The sequence below is a fragment of the Balaenoptera acutorostrata genome, chromosome 3 (genome assembly GCF_949987535.1).
Source record: "Balaenoptera acutorostrata chromosome 3, mBalAcu1.1, whole genome shotgun sequence".
In the NCBI taxonomy this organism is placed as follows: domain Eukaryota; kingdom Metazoa; phylum Chordata; class Mammalia; order Artiodactyla; family Balaenopteridae; genus Balaenoptera; species Balaenoptera acutorostrata.
The window spans coordinates 4,795,897-4,819,989 of record NC_080066.1 but is presented as its reverse complement, the minus strand read 5'-3'; the positions used below and the strand labels follow the sequence as shown (position 1 = coordinate 4,819,989).

Below are 24,093 nucleotides of genomic sequence, written 5' to 3'. Positions count from 1 at the left end.
GCTGATCTCCCTGTGCTATGTGGCTGCTTCCCACGGGCTTATCTATTTTACATTTGGTAGTATATATATGTCCATGCCACTCTCTCACTTCATCCCAGCTTACCCTTCCCCCTCCCTGCATCCTTAAGTCCATTCCCTACATCTGCATCTTTATTCCTGTCCTGCCCCTAGGTTCTTTAGAACCATTTTCTTTTTTAGACTCCATATATATGTGTTAGCATACAGTATTTGTTTTTCTCTTTCTGACTTACTTCACTCTGTATGACAGACTCTAGGTCCATCCACCTCACTACAAATAACTCAATTCCGTTCCTTTTTATGGCTGAGTAATATTCCATTGTACATATGTGCCACTTCTTCTTGGATGCTTTTATTTATTTATTTTTTCTTGCTTAATTGCTCTGGCTGGAACTTTCAGTACTATGTTGAACAGAAGTGGTGAAAGCAATGAAGAGCGCAGTCAGCCTTCAGAACACACAAGTCTGATATTTGGAGGACAAGTTCCTGACAGTCTGTCCTGGTTCCGGCAAGCTGCACCAAACAGTCTGCCACCCTCACTGTCACCTGCCACAAAGATGGGGGAGTGGAGGATGGTGGCCACTACCACAGGGGAGAGGTTGAAACTCACTGATGTTTAGCAGCCTCTCCACCAAGCTCTCCACTGGATGCTCCCAGGTTTCCACTAGAGTCTAGAGTTCCAAAATAGTTCCTCCAGACACTTTCTGCCAATTCAGTAGCTGTCGAGGTAGAATGATGGATTTCTAGAGCTTCCAATTCCACCTTCACTCCCCCAAGAGCTGGATTTCTTTTTCTTTTAACCTGTTAAATCTTTGTTTCAGTAAGGTCAATGTCATGGGGTAAATTCTTTGTGGGACAATTGGCCTTCTTTTGTTTCAAAGTCACAGATTCTACCACTGATCCTGGTTGGCCATATGACACACTTGTGTAATTTTAAAAACCCTGAATGTGAGTGTAGAGAGAATTCAGTTAAGTTTTATTTGCTTCTAAAATTAATAGAAATCCATATTAGGCCAAACTTTTTAAATTTATAGAATTGATTTACATTTAAAAACCATGAATGCCTCATTTAAAATATTTGTTTTTCTCATGATAAATCAGTGAAGTACTGTTTTAGAAAACAACATTTTGTTTCATCTGCTCTGTTTTGTAACCAACTTTTTTATGTCAGTGTAGCGTTAGCTTAATGAGAAAAGAAACATTTTTCTTGTGCCCTACATTTTTACCATCTTTTTCATCCTGTCAGAATAATCTTAAATTTAGAATGCTAAAAAAAAATCAGTAAGAGAACGATGTCACATTTTTCATTAGGAAGCAAAGTTTATAACATTATCACAGAGGTGTGAATCTTGGAGCTTTCCACTTGAAGACAAACTATTCTTTTAAAATTTCAAAGAATACAATGTTTCCAGTAGCTTCTTTCTGACTGGCTAACATTTCCCACACGCCAGTTGTGGGTTGGCTATCTAATTACTAACATCTGCTTCAAAATGTTCTTAATTCATATTTTACTTCTGAAAAAATAACAAAATAGATGTTTAGGGTTAATATGGTGCTTAATGAAATACCTGTTTCCATTTTTTTAAAAGAAAGTATTCTGCCTATCTTGTAATGAAGATACATCTTTTTGACCAAATGAGCAGGTTTTCTCCCAGCAAGAGGACCCTTGTGAACCTGAAGAAGATCACTATGGTCGAGGATGGGCAGCGAGGCTTTACTGCAAATCCTGTCACTGTTTTCTCTGGCTCTCTAGAGAAGTTTCTAGAAAAAGACTTCTAGAACTTTCTCCCTCCTGTTATGACTGAGATTCTTTCCTAGGCTTAGTCTCTATTTCACTTTTCTTCTAGCCAAAAGGAAGAAAGCTCCACGTGAAGTTTCTTTTGAAGATTTCTAAGGAAAAAGGAGGCTCTAAGCACCGAATATGGAGAGGGAGGTGGGTCCGTTTCAGCTCTTAAGAGGATGTTTCCCCCAGAAAACTGTCCTTTTTAGTGCCTGCCCTCTCTACCATGTTCCGGTGGGATCTGTCTGCCGAGGGTCCCCTGATTCAGTGGCTTCCCAGAGGAACCCTAACTTTTCCGGGCCAGGTAGTGGCCTCCAGCTTGCCCTCCCCATGGCCCCATCCTCCAAGGAGGGCCAGGAGGTCTGGAGCTGTTTCACTTCCCACTTCCCTGCAGGCCGGCCCGGCTCCTCACTTCTCACCGGCCCCCTCTCGCCTCCCCCCTCTTCCTCATCCCTCTCCCCCCACGTGTCCCTCTCTCCCCTTCCCCTGTGTCTGCTCTTCTCAGAAGTTAGCTTACAAAGCAAAGCTGTAACTTTGAATTCCTGTTTTTCCAACCGCCCTCATGTGACAGGATATCTCCTTATTGGAGGTTTTCCCTAATTTCAGAAGCCCTTTAAAAGTGGGCCCTCCCTCCAAACGTCTTTTCAGCCGGGCGTTCAGAGCTGGGAGGAGGGGCAGGGCGAGCCGGCGCCCTCACTGTCTTGGTTCTCCCGGCTCTCTCCTCTCCATCCTCGCAAGAAGAGGATCAACTCTGGGCCATGAAGCTGTCCGCGCTCCTGGCTTTCCTCTCTCTCCTTCCGGTTGCCGTGCAGCTCCTGGGTAAGTTGGCTCTGACCTGGAAGCTTTCTGACTTGGGGCCTGGGGTACCCCCTCCCCTCTGGGTCAGGGTTGAGGGATTTCTTCCACACCTGCGGGGAAGAGGAAACAGGGCTTCCGCACCTCCAGCTCTGCGGCAAACCTCCGCCTGGTCCCCAGGCCTGGAAGCCGGGCACCCGGAGGAGGCGGCCGCTTGGCAGGTCAGAGGGGCCGCCTGACCTGAGCGCCACAGAGCCCCATCTTCCTCTTACCTCTTCTCTCATCTGCCGTCGCCTCTTCCCTGCTTTATTCTTAGAGCGATTTCCTCTGTGGTTGGCCGATTCTAGTTTACAGTTTCTACCTAACCCCCAACCAACAACTTCTGAGTGTTTTTGGCCAAAAGGAAGGCGGCACTGGTGTCTCTCTTCATGGTAGGTCTAAGGATGGATCGCAGATCGTCCCCCCGCCCAAAGATTCCATGGGAGTTTTATAACTCATCTTTTTTTCTGTGAATGAGCCATTAAAATTTTTTTAAATTGGATTATAGTTGATTTACAATGTTGTGTTAGTTTCAGGTGTACAGCAAAGTGAATCAGTTTTACATCTACATAGATCCACTCTTCTTTAGATTCTTTTCCCATACGGGTCATTACAGAGTAGAGTTCCCTGTGCTATCCAGTAGGTCCTTATTAGTTATCTCTCCTATATACAGCAGTGTGCTTATGTCGGTCCCAGTCTCCCAATTTATCCCTCCCCCCCTTTACCCCCTGGTAGCCATACTTTTGTTTTCTACATCTGTAACTCTATTTCTGTTTTGTAGATGAGTTCATTTGTACCCTGTTTTTAGATTCCATATATAAGCGATGTCATTTGCTATTTGTCTTTCTCTGACTTACTTCCCTCAGTAGTGAATGAACCGTTTGCTCTAGCTTTTACTGATAGAGAGTTCATCCTTATCTATGTTCTACATTGATCCTTATCTCTGTTCTAAGTTCTTCAAACTGATTTATTCCTCTCCACCCTCACCCTTTTTTTTTTTTTCCTGGAGACTGATGATTACTCATGAGGCATAGATTCAGAGCTTTTCAGAAGCCCAAAGACATTACGGAGTCTCTGTCTTCTGTTTCTTCAGTCTTAACCTGCTTTACCCTTGGAATGAGAGTGCCTGTAGGAATTTTTATTTCCAGGTCTCTTTTGACATGAGATGAACGGGATTTCCACTTTGAAATGTTGGCTCCCTGATCCCCCTTCATTCCTCTCAAATCAGCAAACGCTGTCTGCGCCCAGCCTGTGCGAAAGGGCACTCCATGCCCTGTTGAGTTGGAGGCGGGTGGGAGTAGGGGCCACGGAGGAGACGGAAACTCCCCACCTCCAGGAAGCCTCCCAGGGAGAGTGTTCCAGCACAGAAAGCATTAACTCACCATGAGCCTGAAGTAGTGGGGATTATAAACACACAAGCAAAGGCAGTATGGTTTGCACCTGGCCCCTGCCAGGAAGCTGCTTAATTTCTTGGTGCTTGAATTTTTCTGTGTGTAAAGTAAGGAGCACTGTATTACTTGCCTCATCAGTTGTTGCAATGATTCAGTGAGTTGAACTGTGTAAAATATTTAGAACATAATATGACCCAGAGTGGTTGCGTCCTAAGTGTCAGCTATCAATAGCAGTGACTTTTTTTTTTTTCCCATGATAGCAATCAGTTGTTCAATACAAGCAGTAGAGTTAGCATTTAAAGGAGAGGTTTCCCAAAAACCAATGGCGAGGAAAGAGTCCTGGAGTCCGAGGAGACATTGTACCTGAGTCCTGGCTACAGAGTGCATCCCTCAGAGAGTAAGGAGGGGTGTGACAGGATGGCAGGGTGAGCCCCACATCACCCCAGTCTTCATCTTGAAAAACTGTCTTGTGCAAGAGGATTACTATATTCTTTGTGATCCCGAAGGTTAAAACTAAGAGCAGTGAAAATCTTCTAACGGTTGCGCTGTCTCAAATAGAATGTTCTGCTTAGGGGTAAGTTCCGAGTCACTAAACGTCTTCAGACAGACACGGGATGGGACCTGGACCCTAACCCAGCGCCGTCCAATAGGTGCATCATCGGCCACCTTTAAAAAAGTGAAAAGAAACATTGATTTTATGAATATGTTTTGTTTAACCCAATGTATCTAAAATATTATTAGTCAACATTCATCAATATAAAACTTACTGGGATATTTTTACGTTCATTTTTTAAAATTAAAATTTCAACATCCAATGTGCATCTTGTACTTACAGGGCATCTCAATTCAGACTGGCTTCATTTCAAGTGTACAATAGACCCTTGGGGCTAATAGCTACCATACTGGGCAGCACAGATACCACAGATACAGCCCCTAAATTTATTTTTTTCTTCTTCTTCTTTTTTTTTTTTTTGACCACACTGCGTGGCTTGTGGGATCTCAGTTCCCAGACCAGGGGTTGAACCAGGGCCCTCGGCAGTGAGAGTGCAGAGTCCTAACCACTGGACCGCCAGGGAATTCCTGAAGTTTCCTTAAACTTGCTCTTAATGTTTTGGGGGCAAAAAGTCTTTCTCACTTTGCTTAGGAAGTTTTCCCTCCTGGAGACAGCAGGATGCCTTGCTGTGATGAATGTCTTCCTCTTCATAGACACAACTATGGGAGAAGCAGGAGGGTGCTGAAGAATCTTTACTTAAAGAATAAAAGCAAAACAGAAACAAAAACACGTATAAGGGAGCTCTTTCCAGAAAATTTTTTATTAACTTGAGAGCCTTTAATTCTTATTTGACCTTTTCTTGGGCCAAGTGGCACATAAACAGAGGTGTCTGGATAAAAACAGAGCACCTACTTAGTTAGCAGTAGAATAAAGAATATGCGAACTCTCCGTACCCCCTCCTCTGGACTCCCTTCCCATTTATATAACCCACAAAAAAGATCTCCCTGCTTCCTGTGGTTTCTTTCCAACCCAGACCCCTTTCTCCCACTTCCCTGAGAACATCCCGCATCATCAACGCCACGAGACCCCTCGTTGTACCTGGACGGGGCCGGGGTGGCCAAGCACAGCAGAGGGAGAGTGACTTCTTGCTCTTGCCCTGCTATCTCTTTAGCAGGAAGAACTGCATTCAGTGCCAACGTTTAGACCTCAATGGGGATATAACCGTGGTAGAGATACAGTGAGAGTTGCTCAGGCACAGAGGTTTAGCTTGAAGTTGGGACGGTTTGGCTCCCAGGCAGTGCAGTGGCGGTAAACTTAACAGTTGGTTCTCAGGAGAGAAAAAGCACTGATTTGTGGCATGGAGTGATTTCCATGGTGTGAGACTCCCACCGTGGTTGATTTCAAACTACCAGCGTGATGCCACTGGAAGCAGAGCTGGGAAGAGGTGTCAGTAAGAGGCTCTCACTGGCCCGTGAGGGTGAAAAAAAGCAAAACCAAACAGAGTGAATGTGACCTCTAGCACACTGCTGTGCTGCGTCCAACCTCCTCGTTTGTGGGTAAGAAAACTGAGGTCCTGACAGGTTGAGTGATCTTTCCAGGGTCTCACTGGTTAGTGGCACAACCCGCTGAATGCTCAGGACTGCTGACTCCCAGGGCCGTGTTCTTCCTATTAAACAGAAGCAATGCGTTTTTGCTCAGCAAATGATTGGTTTAACACCAATCTTGGACGTCTTCAAGGAACAGTTGCCCACTGCCTGTTCCGTTACTCGTTTTCATTTTTCATAAAATTTTCCTTATAATATTTCTATTTTTCTTCTTTTCTTTCTCCCTTCCTTCCTTTCTTTCTCTTTCTTTCTTTTCTTTTCTTTATTTCTAGTCTCTCATTTCTTCCTTCATACATATGACTTGTTTTGGATACCAGATTTAAGACATACTTTCTGACATTGTTGACCAAAACCAAGTTTTTGTCATCTTTCTTTTTTCAATTGCTCTTATAGTTGTCTATTTTTCATGTTGTTGTCCCAAATGACCTCTGATCTTTCTATAATTCAGATATGAAGATCTGTGGATGTAGGATATTCCAGATATAGGTAAAGAAGACAATTGCTTTGTTGAGTGACATTTCAGTGCCTTCTGAGGGTGTTGGACCTAATTTCTAGGTAGGAAGAGTCACCACTGGTTAAATGTGAGCTTTCAAGAATCAAATACGCTTGAAATAAGTCAGAAAGAGAAAGACTAATACCAGATGATAGCACTTATATGTGGAATCTAAAATATGACACAAATGAACTTATCTATGAAACAGAAACAGACTCACAGACATAGAGAACAGACTTGTGGTTGCCAAGGGGGAGGGGGTATGGGGGAGGGAGGGATTGGGAGTTTGGGATTAGCAGATGCGAACTAGTATATAGAGGATGGATAAACAACAAGGTCCTACTGTCTAGCACAGGGAACTATATTCAATATCCTGTGATAAACCATAATGGAAAAGAATATGAAAAAGAATATATATATATATATATATATATGTATAACTGAATTACTGTGCGCAGCAGAAATTAGCACAACATTGCAAATCAACTAGACTTCAATAAGTTTTAAAAAAAGAAAATACAGAAGGTAACCTGTCAAAAAAAAAAAAAAGAATCAAATACACTCAACCTCAGTTAAGACAAAGACCCTTGTCTTCAAAGGGACCTGGAGATTACACTGATGACACTGATCCTGAAACCTGGTCTGAGACTGAATCTTGAGCAGCTAAGGGAGAACCAGGAGATCGCAGATCACAAGGGGAATTGCACAGGAAAGTAGCTTCTGAAGTGGTTTGTTATCTGCATGGCAGAGAGAGGGAAACTGATGTCGATGTGAGAACGGCAGTGTCCTCTTGCCTCTTGGCGACCATCAAGCATTGTTGAATGGAAATACCGTATGGTTGCATTGGCCCATAGAGGGAACTAGTGGAAATCAGGTAGGGTAAAAGTGAAAGTAGAAGGAGATAGGAAGGCAAGTGCCCTTTCAAAAAGAACTGAAAATGACGGAGAAGTAAGCACTGTTGGACAGATTCTTCTAATTACAGACCAAGTTAAGGTCACAGAGCCCTTTCAGATCTTTAATCACTTTAAGTAATTGCTTTCAGATCCTTAATCAGATCCTTAGAACAACCCAGTGAGATGGGTTGGGTGGGTGTTACAATCCACATTTTACTACAGGAGGAAACTGAGGCTTGGAAGTCAGCTAGCCATTAAGGACCAGAGCTAATTCTTGACCATGGTCTTCTGGCTCTGAGGCTAAGAAGTAGGTGTAATTTACCAGCTGGAGTGTGTCCATCAGGAAAGACAAAAACGTGCTTCAAGACAGCAGTATGTCAAAGAAGGACTTAGTCCCTCTCTTTGTATCAATTGTTTAGACTTTTCACTTGGAGATGGGAAAGAGGACACTAACATTTGAAGGTTTACTCTCTGCAAAAGGATATGCTGGGTGCTTTGCTTAAATTATCTCATTTAGAAAGTTCACAGCAGCTCTATCAGAGAGCATTATTATCCTCATTTTACAGATCAGGAGTTGAGACTAGAATGATTAACTAAGGCAACAGAGCTAGTGAATGGTGGAACCAGCATTTGCCTGCAAGTTTGCTGACCCGGAAGAATATACCTCTCTCCACCACATCACCTGGAAACTCCGGGGGTCTCCATTGTCTCTGTCCTTCTGTCCTTCTCTTTGGGCTGCTGCAACGGTTCTCTGTTTCTCCAGTTTCATCCTGTTCTGGACCGTTTCACGTTGCCTTTAAGACTGATTTTCCCAAGTTAGTGATAAGAATACACTTACATGTATCAAGCAATTTCTGTGTCAGGAACTGTTCTCAGCGCTTTATTTAGATGATCTCATTTAATTCTCACAACAACTAGCCGGTCCTGTGCTTTCCTCCTTATTCTTTGGGGGGAAAAGGCAGCACAGAGTAGTTTAGAAACTTGACCAAGGTCACACAGCCAGTGAGCAGTAGAGCTGTGATTATGTCGCAATCAGGTGGACATGATACATAAAGATTAATTAGTGTGGTTATGAGTGGAAGAAGAAAAAGTTGTGTAGTGTCAGCGTCTTACCTACAGGTTTTGTTTGTTTGTCTTGAAATTGGGGGAGAGGCTGGCATTCTGAGGTAGAGGATATAGGGGAGAAAGGGAAGGATAGTGAGTAGAGCCTCAGGAGGGGATGGAATCCAGGACACAGGTAAAGGGATTAGCAGGCTGGGGGAGAGCTACTGAGATGGGAGTGAACGAACCCAGGGAGGGTGTAGATACTCCTGTCTTTAGGAGGGGAGGCAGGAAGTTGGCAGAGTTCCTTATCCCAGCCTCTATTCTTTCCTTGAGGTCACAACCCATATTGGATTCATACTTGGACCTCCCCAGATAGCCAAATGCAGTGACTTAAATTAGTAGGTTCTCTGGAGATTTGATGAATGAATGAAGGATTGAAGTGGTAAATAAAATCATTCTCAATTTTTCCTTTATCCTTTTGTTCAACATCGCTAAACCTAATAGTGTGATCCTTAGTTTTCTCCCCTGCCCCCAGCACTTGTTGTAGTTTCTTTTTTTTTTTTGCATATACTAGGTGCATAATAGATATTTATTTTTAACTTATAAACATTATAACTTTATAAAAATAAATATTTATCTATTAACTTAATTTCAGTTCTTTGGAGACACATCTGTGGGTGTACATTCACTTATAGGGGCTAATGGATAGATTCTTAGTTTGGATGGCTCAAGGTGGTGACCTCTGACAATGATTTGAGTGAAGTAGTTTATTTGGGAGCCAGTCCTGGGAAAGACTAGCTGAAGGGTGCAGACGTGAGACCAGAAGAAAGGCCGCTGGTCCATGGTGGGTCCAGGAGCCAGTGACCCCTGTGGACAGCTGTAGCTCAGCCTTGCTAGGCGCCCTGGGTGACAATGTAGGATGTGCGCCCCAGAATCATCCTGCCCACGGTGCAAAGATTGGGGCTGTTAATTCGTCTATAGCCATTGGTCACTGGTAAAGGGCTACTCCTAGGAGGCGTTCGTTCTCTGACCCTACGGGTCTTCGCAGTGTGTGAAGCGTTCTCTGATGGCCAGAAAATGCCCCCGGGCCCAGCGGTGTGGTGATGCCATTGGGAAGTGGGGCTGGCGCTCACTGAAATGGCAAAAGGCAGGAAGAAATGGTTCCGGTAGCACCTGCTACAGAATACCCACTTATTCTCCTCTTATCCAGCTTCTCTTTCTTCCAGAAGTTACTAGCTTTTATGCTTTCATGTCAGCATTTTATGTATTGATGGTGGGGAAAGCCTAAAAATATATAAGGAAGTACAGCATATAATAGTTAATATTTCTAACTTGTCACCTTCAGTAACCTAACATTCTTTGCCAGTAAGTTTGGAAATTTAATGACTTGCTCAGTGTTATCATTTTAAAATGGTTAAAATGTGCTTAAAAGAAAATTTGTACCTCTGATATTGGATGTCTAGGTTTCAGCCATTTTTAACCTGAGGCATGATGTGCAAACTTCTTGCTCCTTTGCTAAATGTATTTTGACCTTCGATATTTCTCCCCTTGAAGTGTGGGCTCCTTGTGGCAGGGAATTTGTGTCTGGTTTGTCTTTGCATTGTCGCTAGCATGGCGCCTGGCACCTATTTGTTGAAAAATAAATGTGAGGTTAGTAAGACTGAGTTAAGATGGATGGCGGGTCTCTTCAATCCTGTAAATACATTTCTGATGTGTAAGTATCATCTGTTATCATTTGTTCGGCTTTGCAATACTTCTGTTACAAAAACATAATTAGTATAGAAAACAAAAATTGAACGTTTATCCAAATGAAACATTGGTCTGGTTAATAGTGACAAAAATGCCACAAGCTGTCTGTTGGTCAAGGTCTTGAATCACTTTCGGAGGAAGAAGTATGACATTTTAACTCAGAGACATTGCACAGAGACAGGGATAAAAGCCAAACTTACATGTTGACTAGTTGAGGAGAAGAATAATGTATGAATGCAGGATCATAAAGCGATGATTTTACATTTCCTTGTATTGTCTGGCAAAGGCAATATCAAACTTGCACTGCTTCCTAATGTCAAAGATAAATAAAGGAAACAAGAAGAGATAAGTTTGTATTGAAATAGAAGCTTTTCATTTCCAAGTACTCCTTTTTTTAAAAAAAAAAAATTTATTTATTTATTTATTTATTTGGTTGCTCCGGGCTCCATAGTTGCGGCTTGCGGGCTCCTTAGTTGTGCCTCTCCAGCTCCTTAGTTGTGGCACCAGGGAAGTCCCCAAGTACTCCTTTTATAAGTATAAACATTTATAAATCACTCTTTGGTAAAAATAAAATTTCAAGGGAAAAAGTCATATGAAATAGAGCCGTCATCATTAATCAACTATTAAATAAAAAAATGTAACTGGGTTAACAGTCAGGAGATGCTTCAGAGTTAATAACTATTCTTTTATTCATTCAACTAATATTCATTGAGGGACTATTATGCTCCAAAAAGAGAGAATACAGCACTGGATTGGAAAGATAAGTCTTTCTACTCAGCGAACTTACATTCCAGTAGGGGCACAGACAAAACACAAGTAAACAAATATTTTAAAATATATATTTTAAGATGGTTATGAATAGTATATAGAAAATAAGAGAGTAAAATTTGGATTGTTAGCTCACTAAGGATTTGGCACTTGAGTTGGAACCTTAATGAGTATTTCAAGAAGAGGGAGCTTGAAATACAAAGTCTCTACAGTAAAAATGAGCTTAAAGTTCTTGAGGAGCAGAAAGACTTTGTGGCTGGAAGGTGGTAAGTGAGAACAAGGGTGGGAGAAGGTGAGAGCAGAGGGTCAGCAGGGCTGGATCGAGCCCCATCTAGTAAGCTGTGACTTGGAGACTGGACGGTTTTGTTCCCACGTGTGCAGTGGTCGTCTTGAAGGGTTTAAATTTGGGAAGAGATACGGTAAAAAGCAAAATCTCTTCCACCCTAGAAAACCTCTCCCTGAAAGTAGAAGAAAAAGAAAATAATTTTATTATTGAATAACTATTCAAGCAGACTGTGATATGCACGGTCGATCTGCTAAAGAGATGGCAAAACAGAGAGAAATCTGACTCTTTTATATGGCTAAGTAGAAACATTCCATGACATTAGGTAGGGTTTACAATTTGGAGTCAGGTGACATGTTAAGCCCATCTCAACCAGGAAACTGGGAGATCAGGCATTATCTCTGATGATTCCGTTTCAAAGCGAGGAAGATCAGAGGAAGAATTGTGGCTTAGTCTGGGGTGTGGCAGTGGAGATGAAGAGAAAAGAATGGATTAGGGTATTTGTATTAGTCAAGTTTCTCTGGAGAAACAGAACCAGTAGGGTGTGTGTGTGAGTGTGTGTGTGTGTGTGTGTGTGTATCTCTGTGTCTCTCTTTCTACCTATCATCTATCTATCTACCTATTATCTATCTATCTATCTATCTATCATCTATCTATCATCTTTCTATCTGTCATCTATCATCTATCTGTCATCTATCTATCAATACCTTTTTGGAGAGATTTATTTTAAGGAATTGCCTCGTGCAGTGGTGGAGGCTGGCAGGCTGGTAACTCAAGAAAGAGTTGATACTGCAGTTCAGGTCCAAAGACAATCTAGAGATAGAATTTCCTCTTGTTGAGGGGACCTCAGTCTGTTTCCTCTGAAGGCCTTCAACTGATTGGATGAGGCCCACCTACATTATGGACTGTAATCTGCTTTACTAAAAGTCTACTGCTTTAAATGTTAACCTTATCTAGAACAAGAACAAATAACAAAAAAACCTCCCAAAACAACCTTCACAGCAACATCCAGACTGGTATTTGACCAAATGTTTGCATTCCATGTCCTAGCCAATTTGACACGTAAAAGCAACCATCATGGTATGTGTTGGGGTAGGGCCAACAGATTCTACTTTTGTCCTAGAAAGTGAAGGAAAGCTGGCAATCTAGATGACTCCTAGGCTTTTGGCTTATGGATCTAGGTAGGTGACGGTGCCACTAACGAAAAAGAGAATGTTGGATGTTTGCTCATTAAATACCATCATATTTCGAGTGAACTTAAGATGGAACTACAGACAGAAATTAAGTACCTGAAATAACAGTCAGGTAAGTATAAAAATTCTGAAAGAGGAACACTATTCATGCAATAAGACTTCCAAGCACCTTACCTTAAATGGTTGGTTACCAACCGGTTGGTTGACTGAATTTAGACAGTTACTAAGTGTTGGCCACTCAACAGTAAAATCAAATGGCTGAAGTAGGAGGTGGAAGATAGATTTATTGTTGGGATGGTACTGAGAAAAACTGTGAAATGTGGAAGGTAAGTCTAGATAGGAAAATAACAGGTGGAATAGCCAACACAAATGAAATGTAAAGGGCAATATGGCTGAGTCTACAGATATCTATGGTAACATTTTCAGAGTTCAGTACCTTTTTAGATTAGCAGATTTACATTTGTGTATGGTAAATTATCCTATAACTGTTTCTAAAGAACATTTTATCTTCTTATTTCCTGGGTTTTACTGTGAATAAAACAAAATATTATTAACATTTTAATTTTATTACCAATGCACAGAGTTACTCATTTTGCCTCACAAAGATCAAGCTTGGGAAGGCCTTCAGTTAGATGGGAGGAGATTGGGTCGACACTGCATGTTCTGTTGACGGGCGTCAATTCCAAAGATGCCAGCAGAAGCAGATGTTCTGAATTCAGGCTCTAGTGAGTCCCGATTCCAAGAAATCAAACCAGCAGACATGAGGAACCCAGCCAAGGAATCTAGGCAGAGGTTCGAAGTAGCACTGAATTAGGAATCCAGGCAAGACAGAGGCAAGAGGTCTCTTAACAAGTGTAGACAAGAGCAGATACAGCCGGAGAACATATTCTTTTGAGGCAAAGATCCATTATGACCTTGAAGTTGATAGTCCAAGACTGATCTCCGAGTGTAAGTGGAGCCAACCCCACGGGGTGCTGAGGACAGTAGATAGAATTTGGCTTGTAGAAGCAAAGGCCTCTCTTAGTGGCACTGTGATTACTTTGATAATTTCAGTGGGATGACCTGACTGAAATCGGGATTAGCAGATGCAAACTATTGTATATAGGATGGATAAACAACAAGGTCCTACTGTATAGCACAGGGAACCATATTCAATATCCTGTGATAAACCAGCATGGAAAAGAATATGAAAAAGAATGTATATATATGTATAACTGAGTCACTTTGCTGCACAGCAGAAAGTAGCACAACATTGTAAATCAATTTATACTTCCATAAAATCAATTAAAAAAAATAAATCGAAGTTGAAATCAAGTGTAAAAAAAATACCAAGCTCATTCAGCCAGACACTCAAACATCTGTAATACTATACCAGCTCATTTTGAAAGAACCTCTTAAGTAGAAAGAATTTAGTCAAACTTCACAAAAAGTGTTTAATTTATATTTGTGCCACAAAAATAGAGTCAGTTCCTTTCATTTGTCTATTAAAAAATAGACAAAAAAGAAGAAAACTTTACATGATGAAACATGAATTCAATGTTGATTTAAAGGACAAAAATATGCTTACCAGATCTTTTTATTCCTTTTTTCTTTTTGTCAAGAGGAAGTTGAGTTTTGCCAGCTAGCAGCTATGTACTATAAGCAAAAATTATCTATACATACTTATTTAAAGTACCAGCCCCAAATTACAAGTATAAAAAAACTGTTATTTATAAAGTTACTCTCATAAATACTACCTTAAATGATATAAAACCTACATTTATTCAACCTTTACTGCAAACTTCACAAATTATAACACTATCAAATGCATTTTTGTATCTTTTTGTTATGCAAAGGTTAGGTTGAATATGCCAATGAAACGAAGGACACTAGATCCCCAAGTTACCTATTGTTGGATGGGAAAGAAAACAAAAAAACTTCTCTAGTTGCCCAGACCTCTGAGCTTCCCAGAAGACACTTAGCTCACAAATTTGCTGGACATTAAATGAATGTAAAATTTCCTAAAATAAAGTTGTTTTTTTAAATACAAAAAACCTTCCTAATGTTATAGTTAGAATCATTGTATATAGGTTTCATCTATCTCAAAAAGGGTAGGGATAGTCGGACTTCAAAATTCTATTCCAGGATACACAAGTATTTAATTTTATAGCTTATTGTATTCATCCCCAAATTTGCTTTTCTCAGATGAGTATTATTTCTTCCTCTGTTACGTACCTTTTATATTTACTCCACTACAATTTGTGTGCATTTAAGGCATTTAAGTCTTTTCATAAGGTTCCTTGTCTGAACTAGGACATCTTAAAGATTTCCAGCCACATGCTCCCAAGAGGCCCCTCAACCCAGTCTCTCTCCAGCTTCAGGGACCCACGGAGGGAGCAGAGCTGGCCCAGGCTGAGTCAATTTCAACCCTTTTCCTGTGATCACGGTTCTTTCCGGAAATGGAAACATTGAGAACTTTTGACCTAAAATATTGTCTCTGTCCTATGTATCCCCTTAAGCATCCTTTCTTTCTTTTCTTTTAACAGACACTAGGCAATTTTTAATATACAATGAAGACCACAAGCGCTGCGTGGAAGCATTAACTCCCAGTGCAGTTCAAACTGCAGTTTGCAACCAAGACAACGATGCTCAGAAATTCCGATGGGTGTCTGAATCGCAGATCATGAGTGTTGCCTTTAAGTTATGCTTAGGGGTACCATCAAAAACTGACTGGGTTGTGGTCACTCTGTATGCCTGTGACGCCAAGAGTGAATTTCAGAAGTGGGAGTGCAAAAACGACACGCTTTTGGGAATCAAGGGAGAAGATTTGTTTTTTAACTACGGCAACAGACAAGAAAAGAACATCATGCTTTACAAGGGGTCAGGTTTATGGAGCAGATGGAAAGTTTACGGGACCACGGATGATCTGTGCGCTAGAGGTTATGAAGGTAAGAAGCTTGGAATTTTTTTTTTTTTTCCTTTCTGTCAAGTCTTTCTCATCCTCCTAGTTGGAAACTAATTCAAGAAAATAAGCATATTCTTGTTTAGTCTGTACTAGAAGTATTAATTGATGACTTTTGTGTCTGGAACTATTCTGTGTTCTGTGAATGAGTAAATGTGGTACAAAGCCCTAAATGATACTTTAGCTATTTGTAATTAATGGGAAGACATTTCTTGTAACTTTTGCTAAGATTTTTTTTTAACAGTGGGTTACCGTTTTTAGAAATGACTTTTCACTGTAGTCTTTGACCCAGTGTCTTCCATTTTATATTGTATGACTGTCCGTGATAAAGGAGTTTGACAAAATGTTTCTTTTCCTTTGGTTTACATTACCTCTAAACAAATGACCTGTGGAACAACATTCTTTACCAATTCAGACTGTGTAAAATGAAATCTTGACAATTTTGGTTTCTAAATGTTTCTGATTTATTTGTTACCTTATGGGTATTTAGAGACATTATGTAATAATCCGCAAATTAGAAAAGCTAAGGAATTAGTTTATAATCTAACCTTCAGCGTCTTTAGTCTGCTGTTTTAGAAAGTGGTAGCACCTGTGGGGCAGGAAATAATTGTATATGTAGTTGGTTCCTTCAGCTCTTGAAGGTTAAATAAAACAAGAGTATCTAGTCTTCTCTCATCTTGGTCAAATTTCATTCTCTAGTGGCTGCACAGAAAAAAGATAAAACAAAAAACAAAAAAAGAACTTGAAGCCCTTTACAAAGGCTTCTTGAGTCAGATGATGTTGTAACCACTTTCCAGGTTTGGACACTTGATTTCTGTGAAGTGTTATCTAGAACCGACCTCAAGGTCAGAGAAAGAGCCTGCCTCTTGGGGCAAGAGATTAAGCTGTTTGCAAAATTACTTTGTTACTGAGGCTGCAAAGGTTGGTTGAACTTAGCTTATGGCAGGTACGCAGATCATCGGAGTTCAGCTCTTTGCAAGGTGATGATTTGTCAGCTTTCCATTTTCCTTCTATGTTCTATAAAGAGAAGAAGAGAGTAGGAACTGAAGAAGAGTGAGAAGGAGGGCTCAGAAAGAAGTTATCCCAAGGCTTTTATTGAACATAATGTAGGTTTAGAAATTACCTAAGAGGCAACCTAAGTAGCACAGCATTTCAGGAGAAACTTGTCGGAAAATTATAGGGCAGGACAAGGGTGAACCAAACTTGACTGAGTCCAATTCCACAGGTGGGACAATAGTTCTAATTGAGGAATCCAACACAAGGAAGTTTGGTGCTAAGAGATCAGAATTCTCATTTTATTTTAAAAGATATCGCTGAAGTTCTGTAGTCCTCTCTCCACCCCCTGCCCCTACTTTCTGGTCTTCTGTTTGCTTTGAGAAAAATATGCATAGGATTTAGGATAGTGGTTCTCAAACTTTAATATGCTTAATAATCATCTGGAGAGCTTGTTAAAAATACAGATCCCAAGGTCCCCCCTCACCTAGATTCTAAATTAGCATATTGGGGGAAGGGCCTAGGGATCTATTGAATTATTCTTATCAATACTGTGCGGTTGGCTGCAGATGGTCCATTGACCACACTTTGCATACTCCCTAACTCTCTCCCAATACTTAAGATATTCCTGCTAGGAGATCTAGCCCTTCAGAGTGATCTTGGAATTGATTCATTGAACTATGCATTAGAAGTAAAGACAATGCAGAGAGGATGTATGCAGAGTCTTTGTCTCTCTAAAGAAAACTTGGGGAAGAAAACTGTCTGAGGCCAAGGATTTAATTTTGAGTGATCAACTCAGATTTTGTAGACTTGGACGGATCTGAGGATTGTCTGGAAGTGTGGCCCACAAGAGGAAGAGTCAATTGAGTGCAGTGACATGATTTGTTAGTCAAATTGGCCTCATCAGTGCTTTGTTTAATAAATCAAGTTAGTTCTTAAAAAGCCATTTCTGACTGACATCTGTAAATCGAGCACTGAGAATTCCTTGGCTAGCTGAATGAACAGTACCACTAGCCCTAGGTGGTCTTATCACGTTTTCTCCATATGAAGGAACAATGGTGTAATTATTACAAATCCAGCATGTTCTTTATACAATCTATGATTCGGAAAACTAGTCCTGTAACTTAGTGCAACAAAAGCTAGAATCACATTTTAAAGTTACTAACAGCTAGGCAATTGGCAAAAGAGTCATTTTGAGGGAACTGAGAATAAACCTAGCTTTTAAGGTGGACAAAATAAGTACAAGCAAAGGAAAAAGAAAGGAGGTAAGTGTGCTCTTTACATATGTTAGGTGCTGTGCTATGTGTTTTACAAGTGTTATATTATCTTAATGACTTTCAAGCTGTCTTTAAAGAACTTTTTAAAGTCATAGAATCTATGAAACTTAATTAGGAAAAGAGTATTCCTACCTAGAAAAAATTCTGAATATAAACTTGTCTCAAGAGACTGAATATTTCAATATAGAGGATTATTATCTCCCAAAGAGGCATCCCTACAAAGGTAGACTGAACATACTGGAGCATTTAGCTACTTGAGCAGTTTGGTTGTCAATGGAGATATGAGCTTCCTTTTGACTTAAGCCAAACTGTGATCCATAACGATTCTCTCTATTTCTTTTTAAATTAATTAATTAATTTATTTGGGCTGCGTTGGGTCTTTATTGCTGCGTGCGGGCTTTCTCTAGTTGCGGCGAGCGGGGGTGCTCTTGCCTGTTGCGGTGCACAGGCTTCTCATTGTGGTGGCTTCCCTTGTTGCGGAGCACACGCTCTAGGCGCGAGGGCTTCAGTAGTTGTGGCTCGCAGGCTCAGTAGTTGTGGCACATGGGCTTAGTTGCTCCACGGCATGTGGGATCTTCCCGGACCAGTGCTCGAACCCATGTCTCCTGCATTGGCAGGTGGATTCTTAACCATTGCGCCACCAGGGAAGTCCACAATTCTATATTTGTCTCAACTTTCCTTTCTAGGTGAACCTAGAGCTTCACATTTTGATCTGTTTGGACTCATTTTTTTAAAAAAAGACAAATACTGATTACAGATAGTATCTAAGGGTTTTAAGTGATTTCTTTCTATGATGTGAATTAGAGATTTATGCTAAAGTTCCTACCCTTTCTCATAGCCATTGTTGAGGGACTCAAGTGGAGTCGGGCTTGACAGGAGTGGTTGGAGGGGATTGAAGTTTTGACTGTGTGTTTGGGTTACACAGCTATAAGGTTATTTTTCAATCTAGAGATTCAGTAATTCTCTGATTCCAACCAAGGGGAAGGATGGCCTTTTCTCTATTTGGAGGAAATGCAGAAGTCAAGGTTGTTGTCCGTAGAGCTGACTGCTTTTGGCTCATGAGAGCAAAGAGGAAAATCTATTGCAAAAGACAGCAGAACAGAAGTGGTGCTAGAGTTTTTCCCGAGGACACATGTATCCAGCAAAAGACAGGGGTTGCCAGAGAAGGGAAATACAAAGGAATTCCCTGTGTTAGTGTAAGAGGTGTGATCAGAAGCGTAAGACCGATCCTTGCAGTAACCTTCTGATTGGAGAGTAATCGTTCAGGAGATTCACATCCATTCTAAGCACAAGTCAATGTGTCTCTTCTAGCCATGTACACGCTCCTGGGCAATGCCAACGGGGCAACCTGTGCGTTTCCATTCAAGTTCGAAAACAAGTGGTATGCGGATTGCACAACTGCTGGGCGATCAGACGGATGGCTCTGGTGTGCAACCACTACAGATTATGACGTGGATCGGCTCTTTGGATATTGTCCGTTGAAATGTAAGTAACTTGATCAGCAAGACAATTTTGGCACGTCTAGTATGGCAACCTAGTGATAAGACTTTGTGTTAATCGAGAACGTTTCTTCCTCCAAGTGATTTCTCATTTACCCTCTCATCATACTCCACCACAACCCTCTACAGATGTCATTGTCCCCATTTTATAATGGAGGGAGTGATCCATACTGGCTGAAGACAAGAACACAGATCTTCTGACTCTCAGCCCTAGGCTGCATCAAATGACCCCTTTATTTTCACTAACTACTACTTCTCCTCAAATTCCACTGTTACTGGCAGTTATTTCCTAAGACTTTAGGGCAAATTATATGATGCAATATATACTTAATGCCACAGGTGGGCATCCCATTTTCCAACCCCCCCAATGATCTACCTTTATTAAACTATAGATCAAAAACAGAAATTAAGCAATGCCACAGCATTGGTTTTGATGGAGAGAGCGAGAGCGAGAGAGAGAGAGAGAGAGAGAGAGAGAGAGAGATGTGAGTGGCTCCTGAATTTTGTGCCAATGTAATGAAAAGGGTTCCTCACTGTGAAAATGATAGTAATGCTACACTTCTTAAATTAAGTTTAAGAAGAGTATTATTTAATTTAACATAGCTTCAATGGAAGTGAGTTATGTCTATGCTTGAAGGGGTTTTAAAATGAAAATGTAAGTCTTATTGCAATGATGCAAAATAAGTGACATTGCATTGTATTGAAGTGAGGGGGCCATAAAAATTCTTGGTGTCCTTTCCATGCTCAAGAATTTATAAAGAAGCAGGGCAGCAGGTTTTTTGGGTGGGGTGGAGGAGGGCATTCGTGTTGGAAGGCACGGAGAGGGCTGAAGAAAACAGAGAAGGAAGAGTTCTTCGCTTCCCTCTCCCCATCACCCCACATCCTCCTCTTGCTGCCAGCACCTGCCTTCCTTTTCTTCCCCTGAACTTCTTACCCCCAACCTCTTGCTACTTCAGCCTCTGTGGATCAGGGCTCCTGTTTCCTGCTGTGCTGCCAAGGGGCGGGCGCTGGGGCAGAGCCTCAGATACAGTCTGGGCTGATTGTGAGACCACCTGCATTGCAATAGTGCTGCTTACCCCACTAAACTTTCAGGATCACACATCCACATACCATCACGGTATTCCAAGCGTTATTGTAAAAAACAGTCCAATTTACAAACATATCTTAGTTTGTCAAGTTAAAGACAGAATTCCAAGAATTGTGCTTATTTATCTCTTTTGATTTTTAATCCCTAAACATCTTACTAAAAATTGATTTGATTTCTCAGCCCCATAGATTATTGTAAGTCCCCTCTGGGTCCAGTCCCTCAGTTCTGGGTGAATACCCACAAAAACTCAGTCTTCCTGTGTTCATGGTGGAACCGCTCTCCCATTCTTGGGTGAGGTAAATGCATTTCTGTTTCATAACAACTTTTAAAGGTTTGATTCCCATGAAAGGTTGATTGATGTCTGATCTCTATATTAGAAGGCTTTTTGTCTGAAAACAAAACTGAACTTTTTCCTCATAAGATAAAGCAAGACTCGTTTTTCAGTGATTGAGGCACACCTTCCTCTGGACTTTCTAGGAATGGTATTTTCTAAATCCGTTATCATGCAGTGTCTTGGGGCTACAGATCTCATGGGTCCAGCTATAACATCCTGCACTTACATGGTGTTGACAGGGACGTTGTTGGCTGCATGTACGATTTAATGAATCGTTAAATGGAGGACAAATGGCCAGCCACTAATCATAAAAAAACCCAACACCTTGGCTAGACATGTGTTTTAGGGATAAACTGGGTAGGCTCTAGAATAAGCTTTCAGTCTCATTGGTTCCAATTTATGTCTTCCAAAGCAAATTATATATTTGGCCCAGTTAATTGTAAAAGTAAAATAACTGGAAATTTAAAACACTTTTGATTTCAATATGCATTACAATTTTAAAGCACATTTTATACATTCCATGCCTTTCTTGAAGGGCTTTGCAGTTTCCCAAACTCTTTCATTGTCTTTGCTTTGTGTTTTTTTCAAAAGGACACTTTATTTTATGTTAGCCTTAAACTAGCAGATTCAATACAGGAAGATGAGGTCCCAGCTATTGACCTAGTGACACTTAGTATATGCTCCTCATTGTGCTTTGTATTGTTTATTGTAATGTTTTCCTTCTATTTAGACATTTATTTTCAAGTATCAGGAGAACAGGAAAAGGAAAAGACTCCTTTCTCTCAATTCCCCATAGCTTGCAATTTTAGCTTTCAGCGTCAGTTTTACTGGTTTACTATGGGAATTTGAACAATTTGGGGAGATATAGAGTCAGCAAACCTATGCATGCATTGAGAAATAGGTCTTAATTCCTTGATTTAAAATGCAAAATATACTTTCTTTAAATGAAGAGAAGCATCAAATTGCATTTCTTTCTTTGGTCATTTGTAGCCCTTTCCTTCATTTCTGGATGAGAAAATCATCCCCTCCTTCTTTTATATCTCACACTTTCTGCCACACTACAAGCAAAACCTCCAAATTTCTAAAACTATTTATTTAAAATAGCTCCGTCTTCAAATAAACCTCAAACCAGTCTCATTTGGGTGATCTCACTTACATGGTGAAGAATCCATTTGCACATTAAACTAGTAAGACCTCAGATTGTGGTAATTTAAATTTAACATTACTAATTCAAATATATTTTTTATGTGAATATATAATAATTTTATAGTTAAAACATCTTAGGAAAAAAAAAAAAAAAAAAAAAACATCTTAGAAATGTCTATGCTGTTGCCCAGATGAAATGTTGATATATTTTTCTTCCTCTTTGGTGTTTCATGAACCACAAATTTCATATCATAGTGTGTGGTAAGTATATGAAAAAGGTCACTTCCTTGTCATATACAAAGAATCACAATTACATGCATATATAAAGTGTGGGCTGTATGTGTATATATAATGTTGGCTGTATGCATATATATGGTGTAGGCTCTATACACACGGACAACTGTCCAATTTGGTAGCAAGTTGAATACTCCTCAGAAAATTTGAGAATTTACGTAATCTCTTTTCTTCCTTATAAATAAATGAAAGGATTATGACTTGTAAGTAGAATTTTATATTATTAAAAAGACAAAAGAGAAGTTTTTATATCATGAAGCACACAAAAATATTTCATTTGTTGACTCATTTCTCACACATCTTATGTGTAAAATGCAATCAATAATATTTATCCATCTATATTATTGGCCTTTCATAGACTATAGCCAAGTTTATAGAGTATATTGGGAATCATAAAATAGCAAAGGAAAAAATAAGGTAAAAATTTTAAAAATTTAAAAAAAATTTAAATTAAAAAGTGTTTTACTCTGAGGGAAGAAAAACTAACAATCAGCTATTGCCAGGAGCTACCTATGTTTAATACATGCTAGAAATAAGAACATGAGACTCCAGAGGTGATTAACAATTTAACTAAGGTTGAATCACCAGTGAGTGACAGAGTCTGGAGGCAGGTCCTGGTCAGTCTGTCTGTGGAATCTATGACCTTCCCCTCTAATGCCTGTGTCTTTGGTCTAAAAAGACCAAACTAGAATGTGCAGGTGAAATATCCATTGCTGAGAGAAGACATATTTATTTTCTCTTCTCCCTTTATTATTGTTTTTCTAGATTAAGGAAGTTGGGCTGGCATCTCTATTCTTAGTCTATGTATTTGCCTCCCTGCCCAACTCATCAGATCTCAAATGTCCTAATGGAAAAATAGAGATGGTGAGTCCCTGTCTTTCTGGAGGCACATGAAGGAGATGGAATGCGGTTGAGCCTTGAAAACGCCCCCTCTTCATTTCAGGAGTAAAGAAAATCTCATAGTCACTTTAAAACGGATTAAAAGAAAGAAAAAAAGGAAAAGATAATGCTTTAGGCAATAATGCTACCAAGATTGTTTTAAACATATTGTTCACTGAACATTCTTTCTATGCATAATGTAGTCAATTCCTTTTGACTTCTTTTACAGTTGAGGGCAGTGAAAGCTTATGGAATAAAGATCCGTTGACCAGCATTTCCTACCAGATAAATTCCAAATCTGCCTTAACTTGGCATCAGGCGAGGAAGAGCTGCCAACAACAGAATGCTGAACTCCTGAGTGTCACAGAGATACATGAGCAGACATACCTGACAGGTAAAGATGTGAAAAGAAAACAAAGTTGTGAAATCATGATTATTTTATTTCTGTATAGTTTAACTTAAAAGCATACACCACGAATAATTCTAGATAGAATTATCTATCTAGCTAATCTATCTAACTCTATCTAACATCATGATAGACTCAGTCCTAGACAGATGGTGCAGAGGGTTTGCCAAATGTGCATCCTGAAAAAGACACCTGGGATGGCGAATAGGTTTCACCTCATGAGCCAACTTTCTTTTATCAGTTGTGTCAGTGTCTAGAACTTGTGCCGAGAATGATTCGGAGGAGTTATTTGGACTCAGAGTAGAAGATGCTACAATCAATTAGCGATGCCATTCTTGGACACAAGACAAATATTCTAGGTCTAGCTTGAAGTCATTGGTTTTCCATGAGCATGGGAGAATTTAACGTGATAAACTGAAGAGCTGCCGCCACAAACAGGGACAAGTGAAGGGCTGTCCTTTTGCCTCCTGTCTTTCAAATCCCTAGACTCTAATGGTTTTCAGGTCTTATTGATAACTCTTTCTACAATGTTTGTTTTTTTAGCATTTGTTCTTATAAGGCTGTGACGATGAAAAGAGCTAATGTTTGCTTGAGATGAGAGGGTCTGTTTTAGCTTCTGCAGTCCACACTTGAGGAACAGAGAGATCAAGACCAGAAACGAGTGTGGGAGAAAGAGCATCCTCAGTTCCCTGCT

The 24,093-nt window shown here is 40.3% G+C and overlaps 1 protein-coding gene across 2 annotated transcripts in view; it reads left to right on the top strand.

Moving 5' to 3' along the window:
* The window catches only part of MRC1 (mannose receptor C-type 1), a 146,936-nt gene that overhangs the window by 54,563 nt on the left and 68,280 nt on the right, over positions 1-24,093 (top strand). Inside the window, exons 1-4 of one of the 2 annotated variants that reach the window (XM_007196407.3) lie at positions 2,452-2,617; positions 15,069-15,470; positions 19,066-19,239; positions 23,223-23,387. In XM_007196407.3, the coding sequence (XP_007196469.2) occupies positions 2,557-2,617; positions 15,069-15,470; positions 19,066-19,239; positions 23,223-23,387 (802 nt within the window). In that variant the 5' untranslated portion in view covers positions 2,452-2,556. Of the gene's footprint in view, positions 1-2,451; positions 2,618-15,068; positions 15,471-19,065; positions 19,240-23,222; positions 23,388-24,093 lie in introns of those variants that run through there. The other variant, XM_007196406.3, reaches the window with a different exon arrangement.